Raw genomic sequence first — 26,044 nt, 5'->3', positions numbered from 1 at the left:
TCCTAAAATTTTCCTTAAGATTCTCCTCTCCTTTTTTTTCGAGATCTTGAAGCTCACCCTTTTTATTCATTGTCAGGCTCTCTGAAGCGTAGAGACCCTCTGGCTTTACCACTGAGCTGTAGTGTCTAAGTTTCGCCTTGTAAGATATTCCTCTTTTGTTGTATCTGTTCTGGGTTAACCTGTAAGCCAATTCTAGTTTTCTAATTCTTGCCCTAATTGCCTCTTTATCCAATCCATTAGGTACTATCCATTCCCCTAGATGTTTAAATTTCTCAGTTCTTTTTACAGTCCAATGCTTCACTTCTAAGTGTCTCTCCCCTTGATGTCCATATTCCATGTATTCCATCTTCTCATATGAGACTTTGAGATCCGTTCTCTCAGCTATCTCATGTAGAGTATTCAGCATAATTTTGGGCATTTTCTTGGTTGTGAGCCAAGAGTGCAAGATCATCCGTGAAAGCCAAACATTTAATTTCTAAGTTCTGTCCTTTCCTCCCTAAATGTATTCCCTTTATTCCTTTCACTTCCAAGGCTTTTTCCCATGTTCTAATGATTTTTTCTAGAACAATGTTAAAGAGAATTAGTGATAGGCAGTCCCCTTGTCTGATTTCCGTTTTTATTTCGAATGGTTCAGAAATTTCACCGAAGAATTTGACTTTTGAAAAAGTTTCCGTCAGGGTTTGTTTTATTAACATTCTTGTTTCCCTGTCAATTCTGAATTCCTCTAGGACGTTAGTCTGCCTGTCAATTGAATCATATGCTTTCTTAAAATCAACAAATATTACCACGGTGTTCTGGCTTCTCAGATGTTATTGGGAGTAAAGAGATGCCTCTATAGTTATTGATGTTCGTCCGGAGACCTTTCTTGTGAAGTGGGTGTATAAGAGCACACTTCCAATCACTGGGGATCTTTTCATCTCTCCAGATTTCTCCTATGACGGCGTGGATTGCTTTTGCTGGAGTTTCTGCAATAATTCCATCTTCACCTGGTGCTTTGTTGTTTTTAAGCTCATTTATTATTTCTTTGATCTCTTCTAGACTCGGTGGCTTGGAATCTTGGTTATCCTGAGATAGATTTTTCGTATCCAATCTTTTCACAGGTTCTGCACAATTCAATAACATTTTGAAGTAATCTGCGAGAAATTGACAATTTTCTTTGTTGTTCGTTACTACACTACCATCCTCCCGCTTGAAACACAAACTTGATGGCTGGTATCCCTGTAGTTCCTCTCTGAAGGTTTTGTAAAATGCTCGAGTGTTGTTCTTTCGAAAATCATCTTCTATCTTATCCATTCTACTTCTGTCATAATTTCTTTTCTCTGATCGTATGATCTTAGCTGTTTTCTTCCTCTCTTCCCTGAAAGTTTCCCATCTCTCCTCGGTTTTGTTGGAATGCCACCTCTTCCATGCTTGTAGTCTTCTGTCTAAAGCTTCATCGCTACTACGCCTAGAATAAAATAAAATAAGGTTATATTATGTTGAATTGCATTGCAATCTAAACTTATTGGTAGGAATGTTGGAAATAGGCAAGCATGGGAGGAATATATTAATAATATATTAAATATACTGATAGAACCATCTATATAAGACCAATAAAACTTACCATTGTATTCCGCATTGCGCTTCTCTTCATATTCACATAGAATTGCTTCAGCTGTTTTGTACAGTGCTTTGTATCTCTAATCATCATCATTTCCCTTTATCCAGCTGTAGCCGGGTAGGGGCAAATATGGTTCCTCTCCACTTTCTTCGATCTTTCCACCACTCCTCCTCCAACACTGTGTCCCAGTCCAGGTTTCTTTCTATAATACTGTGTTGGATTTTATCCTTCCATCTCAATCGTGGTCGTTCACGGCCTCTCCTTCCTTGCATTTGCATTTCCATCACCTTTTTTGGCATTTTTTCATCACTCATTTGCTTTATGTGCCCAAACCATCTTAGTCGGCTCTTCTCTATTCTATCATTCATTTTTTCCACTCCAATTTCTTCCCGGATTTTCTCATTCCTTATTTTGTCTCTTCTACTCTTCTGTATCATACTCCCTTGCATCCGGGAGATAGTAGGTTCGAATCCCACTATCGGCAGCCCTGAAAATGGTTTTCCATGGTTTCTCATTTTCACACCAGGCAAATGCTGGGGCTGTACCTTAATTTTTTTTTTTTTGCTAGGGGCTTTACGTCGCACTGACACAGATAGGTCTTATGGCGACGATGGGATAGGAAAGGCCTAGGAGTTGGAAGGAAGCGGCCGTGGCCTTAATTAAGGTACAGCCCCAGCATTTGCCTGGTGTGAAAATGGGAAACCACGGAAAACCATTTTCAGGGCTGCCGATAGTGGGATTCGAACCTACTATCTCCCGGATGCAAGCTCACAGCCGCGCGCCTCTACGCGCACGGCCAACTCGCCCGGTGTGTACCTTAATTAAGGCCACGGCCGCTTCCTTCCAACTCCTAGGCCTTTCCTATCCCATCGTCGCCATAAGATCTATCTGTGTCGGTGCGACGTAAAGCCCATAGCAAAAAAAAAAAAAAAAAAAAAAAAAAAAAAAAAAAAAGTATCATACTCCTTAAGGGGGGACGTGCATGAAATACATGTTCAAATGTAATCATTCACCAAATCAACAATTTGTAAGGTACATAACTGAAATTTAGTACAGAGGTTAAGAATGGTTAAATGCATCTCTTCACTATTTTTCATAACTTAAGCAAAATTAAATTGAAGCGTTTTGCAATTTATAAATTTTATGACCCATGATCAACAAAGATACCATTTTCTCATACACTTTTCAACAAATTGCCAGGAAAATTGTACAGTGTAACCTCAATATGTATAGAAACAACTCCACAGAAGCTTTTTTAAATACAATGATATTTAATTACTTTTATGTTTAATTATTTTGTAAACAGAAAAACATCCATAAAAATCTATATTATTTCTTGCATATCTCGGCGTACAGGAATGATATTAAAATTTGGCCCTGTGTATACGTTTATTATACACACAGCAATGGGGATGGCAAAAATTATGGCTCTATCTTTTCCAGTTTCTGAGAAAGGTGTACTTTAATAACAGAAATGGTGATTCTGAGAAAATGCACTTTAAAGTTGAACTTACTTTTTCCTTGCAATTCTGTTTATTAAAAGGCTCCAGAGCTGTACTGAGTGTCCTCATTTCCTTCAAGACTTCTCTTTTGGTTTCTTGTTTTCTGCCTTCTTTGCTTTACCAGGTCTTCAACTGACTTTTCAGCTGCAGAGAGGAGCTGTAAATATATTTTTCTCAAGATGTCTTGAGTGAAAATTTCTACCTTAAAGCCCATCCTTTTTAATACCTACATCCTCACTAATTTCCTGCCATTAAATACAAGAACTGTACCATACGTTGCAATTCTGACAACTGTAGCAGATGAAAGTGTGGTTTTAGGGCATCGTTTCCTTACGAGTCAATTTAGAGATTAATTTGGATTTGGGTTTTTGCCAAAAACACACTTTTTGAGAAGTTGAGGATCGGCCAGAAACCTGTAAGTGGGCTTGACAACATGTAGGATACATTTTACAAGCCTCTGCTTGTGGATGTAGAGGACAGCAGCTAATGTGGCACAGTTTACAAATGGGTTGTTCATTTGTTTACACCATGTGAAAATATGCATCCCATACAGTTCTTACTTCGGACATAACTTCATTCCTGGTTTGTTTCTCGTGCCTTGCGTTCACCAACTTCTGCAAAATCAGTTTATAAAGTCTTCTATACACTCTTTGTGACCATAGCATTATTGAATGATGAAAGAATCGAACACTTGCGTAAATCTCCGTCAGTAGTAGAAGGCAAAACAAGAATGTATTGCTTCTTCATAAACAAAGCAGCTGGTTTGGTATTGTTTCTAAGATGCGGCATGCGGAACAGTCATAGATGAAGTATAAAACCAAAGAGTATGTATCACAGCCTTCTAGATGTATCCCGTGCAAGTTTGCTGGAACAAAATCCATGGAATCGTTCTTTGCCGAGCTAGTATTGAAGTAAAGGTCGCGTCACACATTTAATTATTATTTTTCAGGCAGTTCAGATGCGATTTCAGCCTTGAAACTTTGGGAATATATTGTCGATGAGTTCTACTATAAAATAAAAGATAAATTGAAAATTGACATTTTGGGCCCATTTTGTAAGTTGTTATGGGTACGTAATACATCTTGTACATAGTTTCCTTTGCTTCCATTGGCACATCTTTGTCCCATAACATGTTTATTACACTATGATAGAAACAACTTTCAGCTTGAATCCTCTTATTAATCTCAGCATCCAGTCGAGCATTCTCCATAAATTCACTCCCCAGGTATTTGAACATTTCCACTACTTCCAGGGGCTTGTCTGAAAGTCTAATCTGACCTTTCCCTTCTTTCTCCCCTGTAGCCATAACAAGGGTATTTTCAATCCACATTCTTCGATCTTCCCATTCACCACATTCAGCTGTTCTTGAACCTTCCTGTCGTCTTCTCCCCAAATCACAAGAAAAATACAAAAATTGAAAGAAGATGTTGCAGCCACTGTTAGAACATTGTCTACAGTCCCAGAGAAAGTGATGTGTTACATTGTCTGAAATTCTTCCGTGCGGTTACTGCTTGGTTTCACTGTGTTCAGAATGGGTCTACGTTACCTAAGAGTAATGCCAATATATGAGGAACACCATGGTTCTGCTTTCCAGTGGTGAATACTATTATGAGGGCTGGTGACCTGGATTTTGGACCCCCTTTTAACATGAGCATGCCCTTGCTGGCGAGATGTAGTGTTTACAGTGCACTATGTCTTCTGGTATGGGCTATATCAAATTTGTTACTTTCATTGACCTGTCTCAGTCTCATCCTTGGCTTTGACAATATGAAAGTGACTGAGGTATGAGCGATGCTAGTAATACCATTCCTTATACAGCCAATCCCTGTTATGAATGGTGTGAAAATATCGCTCATAGGGTCGGTTAGTGCTTGCATTTCAGTGGGCTTGGCAGACTGATATGTAATAACTTCTGGCTCGATGAGGAAAGCAACGGGAAACTACCTCACTCCTCATTTCCCTAGTACGCCTCTTCAGTGATGCCTAGGCTATTTATGACAGCGTTGGCGGAGCTGCAGAGGATCAAACCAGCCTTCAGGCTGAATACCCAACATATACATTTAACATGAGCATCATATCTGAACTTAAGGAATTGTGAATTGGATCCATGGTCGTTTTTCATCATCATTTGTTTTAGATTCTAGTCAGTGGATACATTTTGAAGTTTTAATTATCGTGTCATTTTGTTGTACCTCATACTGTTGGGGCCGATGACCTAGCTGGTAGACTCCTTGAAACACCAACAACAAATTGACAGTCAGAGCACACACATGTGAATTTGCCTGATATGTTTCGAAGGGTTTTAGTAATAGGGTCATAAAACAAGAGACTATTACAAAACATTCAAGCAATATCAATCTAAATTTACCCCTCCCACACTTATGTTAAGAAATAAAAATGGAAAAATGGCAGACAATAATCAGGATAATGCTAACATCCTTGCAGAATACTTTAAAGAGTTACTTAATTGTGAGGATCCTGTGGAACATTTAGAATTTGACCCCAACCCAAAAAATAAAACTCCATTACAAAAGATTATACCACCAGTTTACAATGAAGTGAAAACAGCAATTAATGCACTTAAAAATTACAAAGCAGCAGGAGAGAATCAAATAGTAGCAGAAATATGGAAGAATGCTAATGATCAGACTATTCAAAACCTACATAAATACATCATTGATATTTGGAACACGGAGAAGCTTCCCGAGGAATGGAATACAGCGATAATCCACCCGCTGCAGAAGAAAGGTGATCGCTCTGATCCAAATAATTATCGGGGGATATCCTTGCTTGATATTACATACAAGATTTTATCCAAGATTATATACACAAGAATCCAAGAACAACTCGACCAAAAACTTGGAGAATATCAGGGATTATTTCGACCAGGTAGAAGCTGTCCAGATCAAATCATTAGTTTAAAATGGATAATGAAGCACCAAAGAGTTCGAAGTAAGGGTCTAGTCATCATGTTTGTAGATTTTAAAAAAGCATACGACAGTATTCATCGTGAATCATTATTAAAAGAATTTGGCTTACACCAAAAACTTCTTAACCTCATTAGTATGACTTTTAAAAATACGAAGGCAAAAGTTAAATTTAGAGGTGAATTATCAGAATCATTCACTATAAGAACTGGACTTTGACAAGGAGATGGACTTTCACCATTGTTATTTAATTGTGCATTGGACAAGGTTATGCGTGAATGGAACAAGAAATGCCAACCAACTATCAAGATCGGTAGAAATATTAAACTCAACTGCCTTGCTTTTATGGACGATTTAACATTACTTGCAAATACAATAGAAGAGGCTAAATTTAAAATTGAACAACTAGAAATTATAGCTAAAAAAATGGGATTACAAATTTCATTTGAGAAAACAGAAATGATGCCAACTTTTAAAGTTGATTTACCAGTTATTCAACTGAAGAGTAATAAAGATTAAAATTGTTCAGAAATTCAAATATCTTGGGGAAATAATAACATGGAACACAAATGAAAAAGAAGCAATAGAGCACAGAAGAACTGAATTTAAACAAGCACAAAGCAACCTATAAAAAAAAAAAATCTCTTTCGATAAACGCTAAGCTGAAACACTATAATTCCATAGTTAAACCAGAGGCAACATGTGCTAGTGAAACTTTATTCATATTAAATGTAAAATCTACAACAGACAAATTACAGAAAACTGAGAGAAGAATTCTTAGAACAATTATTAATAAAAAACACCAAGTTGATGGACAGTGGAGATTGTTGCCTAACAACATTGTCTATCGTGAATGTGAATCAATAATATCTACAATGCGTAAAAGAAGAATTTCCTTTTTCTGTCACATATCAAGATTACCAGACACCAGGATATTGAAACAACTATTCGATTACTTTTTGAAGAATAAAATCAATAATAATTGGTTCAAAGAAGTTCAGGATGATTTGGAAGAATTGGGTATAACTCGGCAACAAATCAAAGACAGAAAAGAGAAGAGGATTTTGAAGAACAAAAGCATAAGTCTCAAACTAAAAACAGTTGAACGGAAACAATATACTATATTAGACACAGAAAGGGCTTCCAGGTCGGAGAGGATGAGAAAGTTCTGGGAGAAGAAAAAGAAGAAATTAACTCAAATGTATTGATTTCAGAGCTCCAATGTGGACGTAAAATATGTAAATAAATAATAGGGTCATATAATTCCACCACCGTGCACAAAGTTGAAATATTCTTTACGGCGCAAAGTATTAGTTTCCATTTCATTTCTCATTTATATATAAAATAAGAGTTTTGTCTGTGCATTGCTCAGAATTAAAAAAGAATGGTATTTCTTTATCGGCCGTGTGCATAGTAACAAGGAAATGCACTGTATCTATGTATGCGCATCACGAGAAATTGGCTGAAGGGAATTTAGTGAAAATTGGGGAATAAGTCGCTACAATCTAGGACATAAATCATTTTAGTCACGCTGAGGGAAATGGTAGTTTAGGGGAAGTCTTAAAATTTCATTCTCAAATATTTTTGTGTTATTAGTGGTTCTATCAATAAATACTACATAACTAAAGTTACATAGAATTAAATTTTCATTAATTTGTGTCATATACATTTTTACCGTACCGGCCATGGTAACAGAGATATTCATGAATTTGGATTTTTGTTGGAAAGTCACCAAGCCATAAAATAATGGGTTTAACAGAATTTAATGAAAAACACTATGTAAAGTCGGGGAATAAGAAACTACAGTCTACGCTATAAATAATTTTATCCACCTTGGTTGAAATGGTAGTTTAGGGGAAGGTACTTAAAATTTAAATTTTTAATTACCTATATTTATTGGTCCTATCAAAAAGTACTACATAAAACGTAAGTCATAGAGAATACAATTTCCAATCATTTATGTCTTATTCTGTTTTACCGTACTGACTATGATAAGGTTGGTGGTGGTGATTATTGTTTTAAGGCAACCATCCTCTATATAACATTAATCAAAGAGGGAAAATGCAAGGGGTCCAACACTTGGAAAGAAAGGAGGACTCACTTTACACGGAGTCGGAAGAACATGAAAGCCTACAATATGGAAAGCTCATAAAATAACATGACATAGAGCATTGTTGATTGTGATGTGCTGCCACTCATCTCCGATAGATAGGCTGCCTGACTATTGGCGGGAAATTGGTTCGTACTGGTATGTCATAGTATTTTTTTTTTTTTGTTATTTGCTTTACGTCGCACCGACACAGATAGGTCTTATGGTGACGATGGGACAGGGAAGGGCTAGGAGTGGGAAGGAAGCGGCCGTGGCCTTAATTAAGGTACAGCCCCAGCATTTGCCTGGTGTGAAAATGGGAAACCACGGAAAACCATCTTGAGGGCTGCCGACAGTGGGGTTCGAACCCACGATCTCCCGAATACTGGATACTGGCCGCAATTAAGCGACTGCAGCTATCGAGCTCGGTACGTCATAGTATTCCAGCTATTGGATCCCTACTCTGAGGCGCTGATTGGAATGAGGAGTGTTCACGGTTATCTGTGGCTTGGAAATTCAAGCTCTGGAACTTTGGACTGTTAGGTCGGCAGTGTAGTACTGTTGGTTAAAAGTGAGAAAATGTGTGGTTTTTCATTTTATCGAGCATCTCATTTAGAGATGGGGAATCTGATTCTTTTAGAAGAACCGATTCATTTGAACTGATTCACTAAAATGATTCGTTCATTTGATTCGTTCATTCCAATACCACATGACGGAGAGCTGAAAGCGAAACCATGGACTCAGGTGAACCATTCCGTTATGTTCTTTATAACTGCTACTGCTTTACATGTTTACAGGTTACAAGAAGTGAAATGTTCAAGTTATAATAATAATAATTGATAGCATTTTAACAAGAGTATTATCCCTTTTTAGAGGTTACAGTCGAAAAATACTACACAACTGTCTGACTAATCCTTTCCAAACTTAAGTAGCTACCATTCGAAACTATACGGGAATCGAATTTGAAATTTATAGTAGATATGAACATTTTTGTGGCCATGTTTCACACATTAGTTCAGAGAACAAGAACGTGAACGGGAACCTTGAGGTAAACTTAACCTAACATTTCGCAACGAGCTGGAAGTTGAGTGTATATTAAAGTTCCGAGAAGTGTGTGACTTGAAAATACGTGATAATTTCTTATTAAAAAATTTTTTTTTTCTTGTAAGGTTAGGTTATTAAAAAAAAAATTTTCCTGTAAGGTTAGGTTATCATTAAAAAAAATTTTCCTTTTTTTTTTTTTCCCTGTAAGGTTAGGTTTGCCGGGCTGAGTGGCTCAGGCGGTCGCTGGCCTTCTAACCCCAACTTGGCAGGTTCGATCTTGGCTCAGTCCGGTGGTATTTGAAGGTGCTCAAATACGACAGCCCCGTGTCGGTAGATTTACTGGCACGTTAAAGAACTCCTGCGGGACTAAATTCTGGCACCTCGGCGTCTCCGAAGACCTTAAAAAGTAGTTAGTGGGACGTAAAACAAACAACATTATTATTATTATTAAGGTTAGGTTAGGAGTATTTGACTTGTGGACCGGACTTTTAGTTCAGGTTAAATAAAAAATAACAGAGTCGTTCTTCACAAGTAGTCATTGATTCAAAAATGGTGGATACCCGATTTGGCGATATGAATCAGAACGGACGAGGAACGAGTTGCGGCTGCCATCTCTCGATTCAGATTTCGATTCACAAATGAGTGGATTCATTTCGTTCACTGAATCATGATTCAATCGTTCAATGCAATGATTCGTTCATTTTGAATCACTCGTTCAGAATCTCCCCATCTCTATCTCATACGATAGCATTGCTACTGACGTCATTGTAATGTTGACTTCAGTTCTACAAACCACAAAGACAGTCTTTGTGAGGATGTAAAAAAGGCCGGTGGAGAGTGAGTGTCTGCCATTATAATGAAAAATGCCCAACTCGATTTTGACTGGCAGTAGGCACTGTATACAGTGTATGTACGGTACCATACAGTTTCTAATTGCTGGATACAGCTAAGTTGAGGCGCTGTGCTCATCAATGGACATATAAAGCTGGCATATGCCGGTATTAATGGTTTTCAGCAGCCAACCAGTTCGAATACTTTTGCCTCAGTGACACGTCCAAAGGTTGCAAGATTGATATTTGACCATTCAGAATCACAGCAAGATCGGTTTTATTAGCTCCGAGCTCTTGTTTGACCTGTAAACCTGTCTAGTACGAGTAAGGCCTGATTTCGGAGGAGCGTACCAGGTCTTCACTGCCACACTGAACATATCGAGTTGCACATCATTTTCTTGCCTATCCAATGTTTTACGTTGGTTGGTCCATGGATACCAGTCGGGACTGTGATGTTCATTTGGTAATGCCTTTTGTTTAAATATAATGTGTGGAGGTAGTTTACAGCCCTCAGCAGTAATGGTTATCATTGTACAACGTAATTTTTTGTTGCTGGTAGTTTTAATTAGAACACTTGCTTTTCCTTCTTTGAAACAGTAGTGTTCCTTGGCATGTCAAAAAAACCCAGAGTTTTCGTCAGCATTGCCGATCTGCAAGAAAATGTAAGTTTTGCTGCCTTAACCTAATCACATGCTTGTGCAACTTTGTAACTTCATCAGTGCAGTCTTTAGGTAGTTTTTGGCACAGAGATGTTTTCTGACGCAATGACAGGTTATTACGCCGCTAAAGTGAGTCGCCCAACCACAGCTTGCCTTGAATAAGTTTCCCGGAATATCGTGGGAACACGTCATTTCCCATGCTTTTAATCCTATCATTTTACGGAAACGCTGTAACTGTTCATCTGCATCTGTCTTACCCATTTCCATTAAAGCTTCTTCAGTACCTGGGAACTTGCCGTGTTTTGGACCATGAAAAGGATGCCTGGATGAACTAATTCCACTCGCTTGTTTCTCGTGCCTGCTTCTCTGTTACAGTTTTCATTTGCAAATTTCACCAATTTTAGCTTGCATGAAGCTCGATGGACTTTGCGCAGCAGTGGCTTGTTACTGCAAGCCCACGTATCTTAATCGGGGAAATAGAGATGGTGGCTGATTGAGGTGTGAATGTTTTCTCATTGCAGATGTAAGCACTGGGAGTATCCAGAAGACTTGCCACGAACAAGTGTGATAATCGTGTTTCACAACGAGGGCTGGAGCACGTTGATGAGAACGGTGCACAGTGTGATCAACAGAACACCACCTCAGTTCCTGGAAGAAGTCCTCCTTGTTGACGACTTTAGTAGCAAAGGTAGGCTACAAACCTTGTGTACCTCTCCCCGTTCCTACATTTAACTTTGCCATAAGGCCGAGGTTAGGGTTATTGCTGGGTACTTTGGAGCAGTTAGCTTGTGATAGTCCTATTTTAAAGTTACATTAACCCATTCCCATGGAATGACTAAAATTTCTGTCGTGCTTCTTCGGTTCACATTTATATAGTGACAGAAATATCTGTCATGCTGGGGAAGTTCTTCTTCATGGTTGCCGTAGATACATATTGTCTTTCAATAATATGCACAATTATTATTATTGAAAACGCACTCATGTCGTGCAGAATACCATTACATTACATTTACGTTACTTTTCTTTGCTATAAGCTACGATGGATTTCTGTCTATTCCTGCATTTTATAATATGGTATCTATCACAGAATTCCAAGCACAACTCACACACACATTCGTCATTTGGTTCATGAAATAATTTGTTGCAGCACACTTTGTGGTGAAAACCATGGATTGCCAGTCTCGTCTTTGCGTGTCGCATATCAGGATTATCTTCCATCCAGTTCGTGTCTTGCATATCAGATGTTGCATAGAAGTCCTCCGGTATGTTGTTTTTCTTCACATGCAGATCTTGTATAAGCTGTTGGAAGCTGGTACTAGCTGGAAGTATGAGTTCGCATCTCAGATCCTCTATTAAGAAGGTCTCTCTGGTAAGCTCATACACTAGCCTCGATCTTGCATTCTACAGGACTCCTAAAATTCTCTTCAGGCATCTAGCCTTTACTCGCTCCAATTCTTCCAGCTGTTTGTATGTGAGGTATTCTCCCACTAATTCTAGGCCATACGTCAGAACAGGTAGTATCTATAACCTAAACAGGTCCATAGCTGGGTTGATCAATAGTTGTGTGATGTTTCTGATTTCATTCATAGCTCTAGTGGCCGCCACTGCTCTAGACCTCACATGTAATATGAAACTCTTTCCCGTTGTTTGGATTGTTATACCTAGATATTTAAAATTATTAGCCCTTTTGAGTAGTTTGCCATTGCATTTGATGTTCTCTGCTTCAGTGAGTCTTCCTCCTTTCCTAAACACTACCAATTCAGTCTTCTCTTGGTTTATCTGGATGTCATTTCTCTCCGCCCATTCACATAGTGTGTTTAGCGATACTTGCACTTTATCTATATCTGTTGCTGCGATGGCCATGTCATCAGCATATATGTATGTGCTTGTTCCTGCCATTCCTTTGGTGACATCGTTCGTGAGAACATTAAATAGGATAGGGCTGAGTGGATCGCCTTGAGGGACACCATTCGTCTGTGACAGCCAGATATGCCTATTCCATCACCTATCTGTACGTTTTTTTTGCCAGTATATTCAATATCAGGGTCGTTTTGCTCGTTCTCCCAATTAGTCCCTCCAGTTTATCTATTAATACCTTTCCGTTGACCATATCAAAGACTTTTGAGTAGTCAACAAAAACCACATATAGTTTTCCTTTTGGTCTTTCTATAGTCTGTTTTATTTGTTCCAACAGGTTTTCTACTGCCAGAGTCGTGGACCTTCCCTTTCTAAAACCAAACTGTTCCTCTGGTAGAAGGGGTTCTAGCTTCTCTGCCAGCCTTTTGGCGAGGATTCCTGTTAGGAGTTTCGGTGATGTAGATTCCAGCGCTATTCCTCTATACGCGTTTGGGTTCTCGTGTCTCCTTTTCCATTGTATAATAGTTTGATTGTTGACTTTCTGCATTCGTCTGGTATACTTCCTAATTCTAAACATTTATTTAGAAGGGAGGTCCATATCGGTAGGTATTCTTGTGCTGTCTGCTTTAAGTGTTCACTTCTTATTCCATCTACTCCTGGTACTCTGTTATTTTTCCTTTTTTCGTATTGCTCTAGCAGTTTCATCCATGGTGAAGATCTCATCAGCTTGTGGAGTCATAAATGTCTTATTAATCATGGGTCTTGTTTCTTTTGAGCAAATTACTATTCTTATATGATCTATCCATGTTTCCATAGGTATGTTGGGCTGTATTTCTGCCTTTTCAGTCTCAGAGCTCGGTAAGGGTCTTCTTCTGCCTCCTCTACCATTTTCTTATGTTCTTCTTCCAGGTGTTGCTTTTTCTTCTTTCTTCTTCTTGCGTTCCGGCCTTCTAAGGACCACGTTACAATTTCAATTGTTCCTCCTTAGTTCTTTCCTTTTCTTCCAGTATTCTTTCATTGTTTCACTGTGTTTCTTTTTCCTGTCTTCAGTCCACTTTGTGCCTGTTTTCTTTTCCTTCCTCCCTTGGAATCCTTCCATTTGTAAGACTTTCTTCCTAAAAATCTTTCTTTCCAATAATTCTTCTTCTCGTATGTTGTTCCTTTCCAGGTCTTTCTTGACTTCTTGAATCCAGGTGGTAGTTGATTTCTTTTCCTAAAGGTACTTGAAGATTCGTTTAGTTAGTCTATTGTCATCCATTCTGTAAATGTGTCCAAGAAATAGCAATCTCCTTTTTCTTATTGTTTCTGATATGTTTTCTACGTTCTGGTAAATTTCATTGTTACTTCTTAATTTCCAAAACTCTGCAATTCTTGGAGGACCTAATATTTTCCTTATAATTCTTCTTTCTAATATTTCTAATTTATCAAGCTTGTAGTTCAGTGCTAGACATTCGCTGGCATAAAGGCATTCTGGTTTCACTACTGTGTTGTAGTGCTTTATTTTAAGTTTCCTTGATAAGCACTTTTTGTTGTAAGTATTCTTAGTTATACCGTATGCTCTTTCCATCTTTTGTATCCTCTCCTCTATAGCAGATTTTTCTAAACCATTTTCTTGAATTGTCTCACCCAAATATTTGAATTTCTTTACCTTTTCTATTCGACCAATATCCGTTGCTAAAAACTTTGGGGCACTTTTTATATTCGTCAAAAATTTTGTTTTCTCGGCAGAGATTCTCAAGCCTGTCATGTTGGCTGTCTTTTCAAGGAGATTGACTTGCATTGCTGCATCTGTAAGGCTTTCTGAAAGTATGGCAAAGTCATCTGCAAATGCTAGGCAATTTATTGCAACACCTTTGCTCTTCTTCCCCAGCATGAGTGGCAATATTTTATATTCTTTCAGTTTTTCATTCCAAATTCTTACAATTTTCTCCATGACACAATTGAAAAGGAGTGGAGATAGACCATCGCCCTGCCTGACACCTGTATTTATTTTGAAAGGTCGAGATACTTCACCCATAAATTTTACTTTCGAGATAGTGTCTGTAAGTGTTTCACGAATTAGGTTTGCCAATTTAGTTTTAACTCCAAATTCACGGATTACTTTATCTAGGGTTTCCCTATCAACAGAGTCAAAGGCTTTCTTAAAGTCAATAAATGTTACAACTATGTCTTTGGAGTTTATTAATCTGTGTCGAATTATAGATTTCAGGTTGAAAATCTGTTCAGAGCAAGATCTTCCTTCTCTAAATCCACCTTGATATTCACCCAATTGACTGTCCAGTGTCGATTTTACTCTATTTAGTAGTATTGTTGAGAATATCTTGTAAGCAACTGGCAAGAGAGATATACCTCTGTAGTTGTTGACATCCTGCTTGTTACCCTTCTTGTGTAATGGGTGTATTAGAGCCACTTTCCAATCCTCTGGGATCTTTTCTGTTTCCCAAATTTCTTCAAAGATTATTTGTAGATCTTCTATAATTTTTGGTTCAGCCCATTTTAAAAGTTCAGCTGTTATGGAGTCTTCCCCACTAGCTTTGTTATTTTTAAGATTTTTTATTGCTTCCTTTATTTCTTCCGCTGTTGGAGGTGAATCAGCTTCTAGATTTTCCTGAATTTCTGAAAATTCTAATTTATGATTTGGCTCAGGGCAGTTCAGCAGGTGTTCGAAGTGTTTTGCCAGAATCTCACAATTCTCGGCATTGTTAAGGCCAATATTACCATTTGCATCTCTGAAGCAAATGCTCCGGGATTGATAACCTTTCAGGTTATTCTTAAAGGTCTGATAGAAATTTCGGGAGTTATTTTTTAGAAAATTATTCTCAATTTCTACTAGCTGCGATTTTTCAAAAGATCTTTTAACCTGCCTTATTATTCTTGTTGTTTCCTTTCTTATTAGGTCCTTGTATTTCTTTCGTTCTCGTTGGTATTCTTCGCTGGTTGCGCTTGCCATTTGTTCTCTAGTTTTATGTAGTGTTTTCAGTGTCAATTTTCTTTGTTCATAACATTCTCTGTCGAAACATGGCCTCGCTTTCCTGTTTGTATCTTGTGTGGTGGCCCCATTTATTATAGTTGATTTCAGCCATGTAGCGGCCTCATCAGTATTTCCTTCTCTTATTGCTCTTTCAACCTTATCTTTTTCTTTCATTTTCCCTTTAATTTTTTCCATGTTCAAGATCTTGCCAAATGTTATATTTTGTCTTTCTTCTAATTTGCTAGTTCTACCATTTTCTATATTTAATTGTACTGGAGTGTGTTTATGGATGACTGCTTCTTCTTTTTTCACTGTGGTGGCAAGGTGTTTTGTTCTAAAGCCCTTTGTGCTAGCTCCTTTATGCCCTATGTGTGTCCAGTCCTCCTGTCTGTTGTGTATTGTAAAGCCTTCGTTTGTTAGATATTCCATTACCTCTTTGCATTTTCTATCTTGCCTTTTTATTGCGCAATTCAGATCTCCCACAATGATTATCTTATCCGTACTTCTACTGTTATCCAAGGCCATCCCTAGTTTATCTGTTATGTCTGTCGCGGTGTGATCTGGATTAAAGTAGACTGCTACTATGACAAGCAGCCTGTTTTCTTCTCTTAATAGTAGTTTGAAGGGGACCAGTTGTGGTTTGATGATTCATAGTACACCCCCGCTGGTCTTCCTCTTCTCATACGCTGTATCACTGTAATTGTAATGCACAATGTACCATAGAGATGTCCATTGTTGTATACTTCCTTTCTCGCTTGTTCACAGTCTGCTGGATTGTTATTTCATCATCAAATAAGTTACAAAAATTTGTCATGTCACATAAATGAAACACCATGGCCAACTCATACGATGTTAAACGTGATAAAATAGTACTGTACATTTTTTTAGAGGACAGTGACTACAGTGACACTTTCTCTGAGCTAACAATAGTGAATTATCTTCAACAAATGTTAGTGAAAGTTCTTCAGGTGAATTAGAGAGTGATATTAGAGAATGTGCATCAGTTGGTAATGAGCCTAACCTCCATAAGTGCGAGTGGTCAGTGACGGATAATCAAACTAAAAATATTTCCTGCCCTACAAATGGTGAACTGAATGCTTGCTTAAGGCGAAGACTGGGTGACAATCCAGGGAAGGTTAACGTTTTGGGTAAGTTTCTACCTCAAGAATTCTCGAAACTTGTTACAAACGAAACAAACACTTATGCTGCTAAGGTACTTCAGGAAATAGATAATAACCCCAATAAAACCAAAACTTATGATGAAGAAAAGTGGTTTCCTGTTACAAATGACAAACTGAATGCTACATGTCTGTGTATTTTGATGTCCAGACTAAAAAGCCTTCAGTTCAGGAAAACTGGACCAAGAGGCGGGTTCAACAAATGCCAAATGCCTTGTAGATGGTTCAAGAGCATATCTAGATTATTTTACATTTTGCTCCAGATCCTCCACTGAACACCAGTGAAGAGCTCAGGAAAGTCAGGCCAGTATTACAGCTGATGTTGGACAAATTTCGAAAATCTGTATCGATGAAAGTCTAATGACGTTTCGAGGGCGGTTGTCTTTTGTTCAATTCAGTCCTCCAGAATGGGCACGTTTTGGCATCAAGTTCTATGAGGTTTGTTGTTGTGAAACTGGATATTGCTGGAATTTCAAGATATATGTTGGAAAGGAAGGTGAGAATTTTGCTGGGACAGGCGTTGCCTGGAAATTGCCATGTAGAGAGAAAGTTGTGCTTGAACTTGGTACAAGTGTAATAACTTGGAAACAATATTCTCTAACCCATGGGTAAATAATGGAATTATCGTTGATTGTTATTATTACTTTTTTAAACGCTATTTGTTCGGAGCTTCGACCTAGAAAGATCTTTTGCCCCTACTTAAACAATATGTGAGGAACCTGCGTGTATTTTGTAAATGGCGGGAGTGTAAAGTGTTGAATGTGAGGAAAAGAATGTTAAGGACATCACAGACACCCAGTCCCCAGGCCAGGGATATTAATCATTTACAATTAAAAACCCCTGAACCGGCCGGGAATCAAACCCGGGGCCGCCGGGTGACAGGCGGACGGGTTGCCCCCTACACTGTGGGGCTGGACTATTATTATTATTATTATTATTATTATTATTATTATTATTATTATTATTATTATTATTATTATTATTATTATTACTTGTGAAGTGTGGCTATGAAGTTGTTTACATTTTATTATTATTATTATTATTATTATTATTATTATTATTATTATTATTATTTTTATTTATGTACTTATGTCCAGACTTTATTTGGTATGATGATGATTGTATTGTTTGCGAGGTTATGTCATGAAACATCTGCTGTATATATAATAATATGAGTTTATTTAATGTAAGAACATGTAATTAATAGGATATATGTTATTACCTGTGTATAAGACGCACACAAATTGCTGTCAGTTGTGTACACTATTTTACTTCTTCTCCATACATGCACTAATGAACTGCCATCTTGAAACAAAACACTACTAAGACGCATAAGAAGAGACTGCATCAGTTGCATGTCAACTACGAACCCAACAAAATTCACATACTTGACTCAAAACACTCTGCTAATACGACTTCCACACAAGTCTCGTTAAAAACAACTCGACTCTCACTCACAAGACTGCCTCTTTATATACGTTGCCTGGCCAGGCTTTTAGAAGAATATGACACAACATGTTTTCTCGTAATTTAGAGAATCTCCAGTAACCTGTTTACAATGAAAATAGTTTTCTAATAACTCTCTAGTGCCAAAGATACGTTATTCTGAATAATACAGTGTGTTGCACAATATTGTAGGGGATCATACATCATAAATACAGGTAATAATAAATGATACACTATTAATTATGTGTTCTTACATTAAATAAATTCATATTAATATATATATATAGCAGATGTTTCATAACATAACCTCACAAATAATACGATTGTCATTTACACCAAATAAAGTCCGTGAACTTAGAGATGTGAACTGGCACGCATATATGAGCAGCATCTGTGGATGGATAGGACAAACTGGAGGAGGCTCGTACACGACCACATCCGGCCTGCTGAAGCGAAGAAATGATGATGAATGTCTGGACATAACATATGTTATTTACGTAGTTATGTCCAGACATTCATCATCATTTCTTCGCTTCAGCAGGCCGGATGTGGTCGTGTACGAGCCTCCTCCAGTTTGTCCTATCCATAATAATAATCAATATTTGCATTATTTACCCATGGGTTAGAGAATATTGTTTCCAAGTTATATTAGTCTATTATACTTGCATCAATAACCCTACTATAACTTGAAACAATTTCAACAGTCTATCACACTTGTCAACTTTGCCTTGGAAGTAGATTGGATCTTCTCTCTTCCTCGACAACGCTGGATGTGTTCTCCTCCTCTTGACTGGATCGTGCCATGTCGAGGGCTGGTGTCGCCTTGCCGTCAGCCTCTTCCTCCGTGGTAGTCGATGCGTTCTCCTCCTCATGATCAGATTGTGCTGTGTCATTAGTAGCCTCTCCTCCAGGTGGACCTGTGGCCGTACCAGGCTTACTCTGTATATGCAGCGGTTGGGTGACTTGCCGCAACTCCGATACGTGGACCTTGACAGGAGGGTTCGTCTTTAGTAGGTAGACCCCAGCTGCTTATCCACCTCGATGGGACCAACCAACTTAGGTGCGAGACCTGTGTGAAACCCTCCAGTCTTATTAAGGCTGGGTGGTTATGTCGCAGTACTTGTTGGTCTGGTAGGAAGATCTGGGTCTCTTCGACATCTTGAGCCTTAGCCTGGGTAAGGGATCTCTTCTCGGTAAAGGCTTGCTGCTGCTGCTGCCACTCTGCCAGGGAAACAGCTGCATCATCTTGACCAGAAGTGGGTGGTGGACAAATCCCCGGTGCTATATAGCTGTCGACCAAGGATCAACTCCGCTGGGGAATGGCCATTGACACGGTTGATGCGTCGTCACAGGGCAGAGTGACTGTGGTATCTGACGGTCCCACAGTCTATGTTCTTTGTCTATTAGGTGGACCCGTAGCATCCTTTCCAGCTCCTGGTTTCGTCGTTCTGTTGGATTGGCCCTTGTGTTGTAGATAGGGGTGGTCCAGTGCTCCACACCTCATTCTGTCATCATTTGCTGCCACTTCCTCGACGTGAACTGACTCCTGCTGTCTGACAGAATGCACTGTGGATAACCATAGCGGCTGAATACCTCATGTTGTAGAAGACTGGTGATGCATCCTGTTGTGGATTCTGGTGTTGGAAAGGCCTCAGTCCATCTTGTGAAGAGGTCGGTGATTACTAGGAATCCTGTTTTACCCTGTGGTGTTCTAGGGTAAGGATCCATCAAGTCCAGGGCTATGACCTCCCAAGGGTCTTCCTCACATATGTAGCACCCCTTCACGTAGTCCAGAATGTCTTTCCGCATGCTGACCCAGAAGAATCTTCGTCGGATAGACTGATATGTCTCTTCACCTCCTGGATATTCAGCTTCAGTGCTGTCGTGGAACTTCTCGAGGATGTCCGTCGTGTGCTGTCTGGAGATCACCACTACTGCACTACTGGAATAACACTGCTCCTAGGCCAGAGTCACTGGCGTCTTTCTGCAGGCACATCTTCTGTTGAGGGTCGGGATGGGCTAGACCGGGATCGTTGCATATCGCAGCCTTAATGCCTTGGAATGCTGCCTCTTCCTTGCTGGTCTATCGGAACGGGTGGTTGTTACGGAGTAGATCGGTGAGTGGTATTGCCTTCTCTTCAAATTGTGGCACGAAGCTGCTATACCATCCACACAAGCCAAGGAACTGACGTACTTGTCGCTTGGTTCACGTTCGTTCAGCTCCTCCGATAGCTCGATTCTTTTCCGGTTGCCTTTCTGAGCCTTCAGATGTTAGGACATGGCCAAGATATTCTACACGGGACTGGGCGAAGTGGAATTTCTCCAGTTGGCAGATCAGTCCATGAATCTTCAGTCATACCAGCACTTTCCTCAGATGTACAAGGTGTTCTTGAAAATTCTTGCTGTGTATTAAGATGTTGTCAAGATACACTTGGCAGAAATCTCCAACATATCCTGACAATACAATTTAAAAACTGAACTAATATATGTAAGGAATCTTGCTCAACTTAACGGGTTTAAAATTGATATGGTTAATCATTTAATTAATAAAATCAAAATTAAATTGTCCACCAATCGCATCCCGGACAAACCTAAGAAAACTAGTTTCGCCACATTTACATATGAGGCGTTCAGAAGCCAAGCCGACTAACTCCATCAAATACAAATGTTCAGTACAAAAAGTTGAAGTTATTGATCTGTAAAAACCTCAATTTATTTTTCAGTATATTTACAATACACTCATTTACATTCTTACCATTAAGGTTATGTATTCAGCACTTTATAAAAATATAAAAACATTTCAATGTCTCTGCCCCCCCTAAAGAAGCCACTTTCTATGGAGTATTTTGAGTGGTTTGTATACAAGTCATTTTATTAAACAAATATGCACAAACAAAACCCTTTTACACGAACAATGCACTAGTAAGTCATTAAGTAGTACTTAAAATACACATAAAAATGGCCCAAAACACAAATACGTTATTCATTGCCTCTATTCAGCAGACGTGATGCAGTCGTTATCACTGACAGGTTCATCTCTTGCAGTCTTCAAGTTTTTATAGTAGTGGTGATGAATAGGAGGTATACACTTCAAGAGGTCCATTATATCCTTCTTTTTTGCCATGGAGATCGGTCTGGATGTGCTATAAAGAAGATCTTTTGGAACATTAGCTAGGCTTTCTAAAGGACGTCCGTTTCCATTTTTGTTCTGGATATTAATTTTTCCAAAAGGCATTTCTTTGAAGAAAGTAGTTTTAAGTTTGATAGTGAATGGTTCACCCTTCTCAATACTGATCCATCTCATTGTCAGCCAGTTAACTGGTTCACCTTCAACACTTTGTTTCCTGTTGGTGATACACTTTTCTAAGTTTTCCGTTGAATACAAGTTTTTATGGTTCAATTCTCGGAGGATATATTTGTTTTTCTGCAGCCAAGAATGATATCATACCAATCCCTTGGAGAATAGATGTGGCTACAAGTTTTTGCTCTTTTTTCATTAAAAGAAAAAGCTGTGGAGTTAATCACTTTGGCCACTGGAACCACTGGTAAAATGTTCCGTTACAAGAGCAGATAGCACATTCTGGCGGCGAAACATTTAACTGTTGTGGAGTTAGTTGTTTTGGTCACTGACAAATATTCAGTGATGCTACCCAACCATGTTATTACTTGCACTTGTCAAAATTTTGGAGTTGGCTTCTGAACGCCTCATATAATAATCCAACAGTCCATCAGATTGCAAATACAATATTAATATAACCTTCAGGACAGTTAATACTAATCAAAACATATTTTTTAACCACAATAATTTCAATTATAATAACAGTTATTATTGAAGGTCTGACATAAAGACTAACATGAACACAATGTGATTTTTCTTATATAGGTCAAACTGGGCAGAGCTTTTACACGAGATATTTGGAACAATTTAATGCTCATAAACATAACAAGTATCAGCGATGAGCTATCATATGAGAGAAACGGGACATCACTTTACATCTATAGAGAAAGATCTTACTATATTAGATGCATAGGTAAAGGGAAATTAATGAACGAACTAGAAAATTTACACACTTTTTTGGACCAGGCTTATAATAAAAATCATATACTTAACGATGTCATTGAAATTAAAAATCCTTTGTACGAATTGACACCTAAGTTAATTTGTATTGTGAATTCAAATCAGGACGAAATCCCTTATTTGTTTAAATCTCCTCACTCAAATGCTTCATCCACCACGCCAAACTTTAGGCCGGCCTGCGCCGCTTCTAGAAACTCTCCTCCAGCCATAGCACATACGTCCAAAGACCAGCCCACCCCCACTCTCCCTCCATGCCCCGCCCCTCCAGTACCGCATTGATATAACACCAGAAGTAGAAAAGTTAGTCAGGCAGGTGCTGCCAGAACAGACAGATCCACTTAGTATGGATTGAACGAGTAAGTCACTTTAAAGACATGTGGTATTATTTTAATTGGTTTTTGTCACAACGCATGCTCTAATTTGTTGATTAAAATTTCTTTTTTTACTTCATTACAGATAATCTTAAGATCCCTCCCAAGGCCAAGTAACACATCAATGGGAATGATTATTCTCACAAGACTGTTTTTAAATGTCTAGGACGTTCCTTCACAATTAAGTAGCAGCCCAAAACTAAGAAGCAGCCTAAGATTGTATTCTTCACAATTCATCATCAACACATTTGACAGGAAACCAAGACGCTTATATTTTCATTCACAACAAAATTTAATGTAGTTTTAAACAATCTTATCCAGTCTACATAAAACAATCCGTTTTAAGCCTCCATTCGTGATTGACAACACATTTCAACATTGGTTTAGTCAAGATTAAGTAAATGATATATGTGGGTCAAATGAGCCCTTGGATGAATATACTCTTTACCTAAGACCATTGTTATCCTAATGGTCCTCATGTTAGATGAAGAAGATCCATTTTGGTTTTGGACATTTTTTAAAATCAGGCAGAATAGAACTGACAAGTTTTAATTGTGTTAAAATACCATAAATTTATGTCACTCACATTTATGTATTGTTCACATTTTAAAATATTGTTGTGGCATGTTAATTTTAAGAGGTTATTACTGTGTAACATTAACATCCATATTTCATACTATATATGGTTAAATAAGGTCCCAGACCTTGACCTTAAGGTTTTCTACTGGCTGAAGATGCCCAAAATAGGGTGAAACATGTAGGCCTACCTGATAAGTCTATATACATTCATGTAGATTTAAACCACATTAAAGGTGGTATGTATCGAATAGGTGCCTTTATTAAATTATCCTTGAGATATTTTTGCCTAACATCATTTTCAATAGGGAACAATTATGAGAGTTGTTTGCCTCTCCTGATGAGATCTTCTCGTAACTGCATCTTCAACGATTTCTTCTTGTTGTTCGTCTGAAGATTTCTCTTTGCGAGTTCATCTTTAAGTTGTTGTACAGACGTATCACTTGCATTTTGTTTTGATGCACTTACACTCATATTCCAAAATGTATTCTTCAGTCCTTTATCACTGTCGCCAATGATGTATTCACAAAGACACGCACTACAAAGCATCAGTTGCCTGTCAACTACCAACCCAACAAAATTCACATGCTTTTCAGTGCACACACATCTGTACATAAAAACAGAAAATTCGAGCCATCACACTTTGCAAAAAGATATGGGAAATGACTTTTGCTTTAGCAAATGGAATTGTGGCCACAAAATGGCTTGATAAAAGGGATGTCCATTTGCTGTCAATAGTGCATGAAAAACCAGATTTGATCACACCACGAACAAAAGGGGGAAACTTGTCCTAAAACCAAATATGGCTGTGGATTACAATTTTGGAATGGAGGGTGTTGATGAACATGGTCAAAGGGTATAAAAAGATATATTTCTATGTGCTTAATATGGCAATGTTGAATGCTAGTGTTATTTAATCACATGCTGAATCCCAGCAAGAAGACAAGTTTTGCAAGCTTTAGGACTGATATTGCAGAGCAACTTTTGGAACAGGTTGTTCTGCCTGATTACCAGATCAGGGGTAGGCTAAGATTGCAAGCTCAACATGGGGACATTTTCCTCTGAAGATAGAACCCACTGCAAACAAGAAGAGCCTATCCAGAAGGTACAAGGTTTGTTATGACAGTCGCCAAAAAAATCCCAAGGGAACGAATACAGGTTCTGGGCGTACAAAATGTGTTTCTGCCCCTTTCCTGGCCAGTTTATCTGCCTTTTCATTTCCTTCTATATCTACACGCCCTGGTACCCATATCATTTTGACAATGTTGTACTTTGAGAGCTTCAGGAGAAGTGAGTGGCAATGCCAGACAATTCTGGATATTATCCAGACTGCCTCTAGTGCCTTAATAGCCGCTTAGCTGTCTGTAAAAACGAAAATGTTCTTATTCCTATAGTTCATTTTCAGATTTTCTTCAAGACATGTTGTGATAGCTATCACTTCCGTTTGAAAGACAGTAGTGTGTTTGCCCAGGCTCACCTGGATTGATCGCTCAGGTCTTCCCCCGTTGATCCCTCCTCCTGTGCCATCCCCAGGCTTTGAGCCATCAGTCCACCACACTATAATCTTCTTTTTCAGTATTCCATTTCTTGATATCCCAGTCATCTTTTTTTATTATCTGGGTCTCAAACAGTTTCTCAAATTTGTACTTTGGTATCATAATATGTTCAGAGGGAATGTATAGAACTTCCTCTGTTATTACTCTGTTAAGTTTACAGTGTCCTAGATTGGGTCTTTGTGCATTCCAGCACTCTGATTGTGCCAATCTATATGAACTCATTCTAGCCTGTGCATAGTGATGGGAGTTCCAGTAATAAAGTATTAAAGGCTTCTGTCAGCGTAGTTCTCATAGCCCCAGTTATGGGTATGCATGCCATTTTCTGTAGGCTATTCAATCTACTGCCGACTTTTCCTTAACTTACTTTGTGCCACCAGATGATTGCAGCATAGGCCATCAATGGTCTAATGATCATTGTGTATATCCACATTACCATTGATGGTTTTAGGTCCCATGTCTTCCCAACGGCTCTTTTACATGCATACAGCAAGTTCTTGGCCCGGGTTATGTTCCTTTCTATATGTGGATTTCAGGCTAGATTTTTATCTAACACTACACCTAGGTGCAATGCCTGTTCTTCCATATATATATATCTCTTGCCCAGAGAGCTTCAGTGATCTCTTTCCCCCTAATTTTCTCCTTGTAAAAGGGACCAGGTTCGGGTTGACTGATAGTTGTTCTTCCCGACACCAGTTCTCCACAAGGTTGAGTGATCTTTACATGAGGTCCTGGATAACACTTATCACCTTGCCTCATACCACAATCACTAGGTCATCTGCGTATCCTTGTGTATAGAAACCCTGTTCGTTCACCACGAGGTTCCACAGCAGAGGCGAAAGATCTCCTCCTTGAGCACAGCCTCGGGTGGCCCTAACCGTCAGCGTTTCTTCAAACAGGGTTGCTTTTATCTTCCTTCCGTCTAACATGGATTTAATCCATTTGACGACTGTTTTACTCACCTTGCTCTTTTCCAATGCTTTGATCATAGAGTCGTAGGTTGTATTGCTGAAGGCTCCTTCTATATCTAGAAATGCCGCCAGTGCAATTTCTTTATATTCTAGGCTTTCCTCTAGTTTACAAATCAACTGGTGGAGCGCTACTTAAGTGGATCTTCCAGGTCTATATGCAAACTGATTTTCATGTAACGTTGAGTTCATTGTTCTTGTCATATATTTATCCAGAATTTTCTCCAATGCTTTCAGCATGAAGGAGGTTAAACATAATGGTCTGTATGCTTTGGCTTGGGCAAAGTTTGCCCTTCCAGGCTTAGGTATGAATACTGCTTTAGCTTCAGACCATGATTTCGGCACATACCCTAAAGCTAGACTAGCTCTAAAGAGGTCCGTCAAGGCATTGACAA

General features: G+C 38.6%; 1 protein-coding gene across 1 annotated transcript in view; it reads left to right on the top strand.

Annotated features, from left to right (window-relative positions):
- Positions 1-26,044, top strand: part of Pgant7 (N-acetylgalactosaminyltransferase 7) — a 188,583-nt gene that overhangs the window by 27,365 nt on the left and 135,174 nt on the right. The window contains exon 4 of the mRNA XM_067153717.2: positions 11,173-11,339. Within this exon, the coding sequence (XP_067009818.1) occupies positions 11,173-11,339 (167 nt within the window). The remainder of the gene's footprint in view (positions 1-11,172; positions 11,340-26,044) is intronic.

This window comes from Anabrus simplex, chromosome 9, assembly GCF_040414725.1.
Source record: "Anabrus simplex isolate iqAnaSimp1 chromosome 9, ASM4041472v1, whole genome shotgun sequence".
Lineage (NCBI taxonomy): Eukaryota > Metazoa > Arthropoda > Insecta > Orthoptera > Tettigoniidae > Anabrus > Anabrus simplex.
Note: the sequence above shows the minus strand (reverse complement) of the source record. Positions and strands in the feature narration are given on the sequence as shown.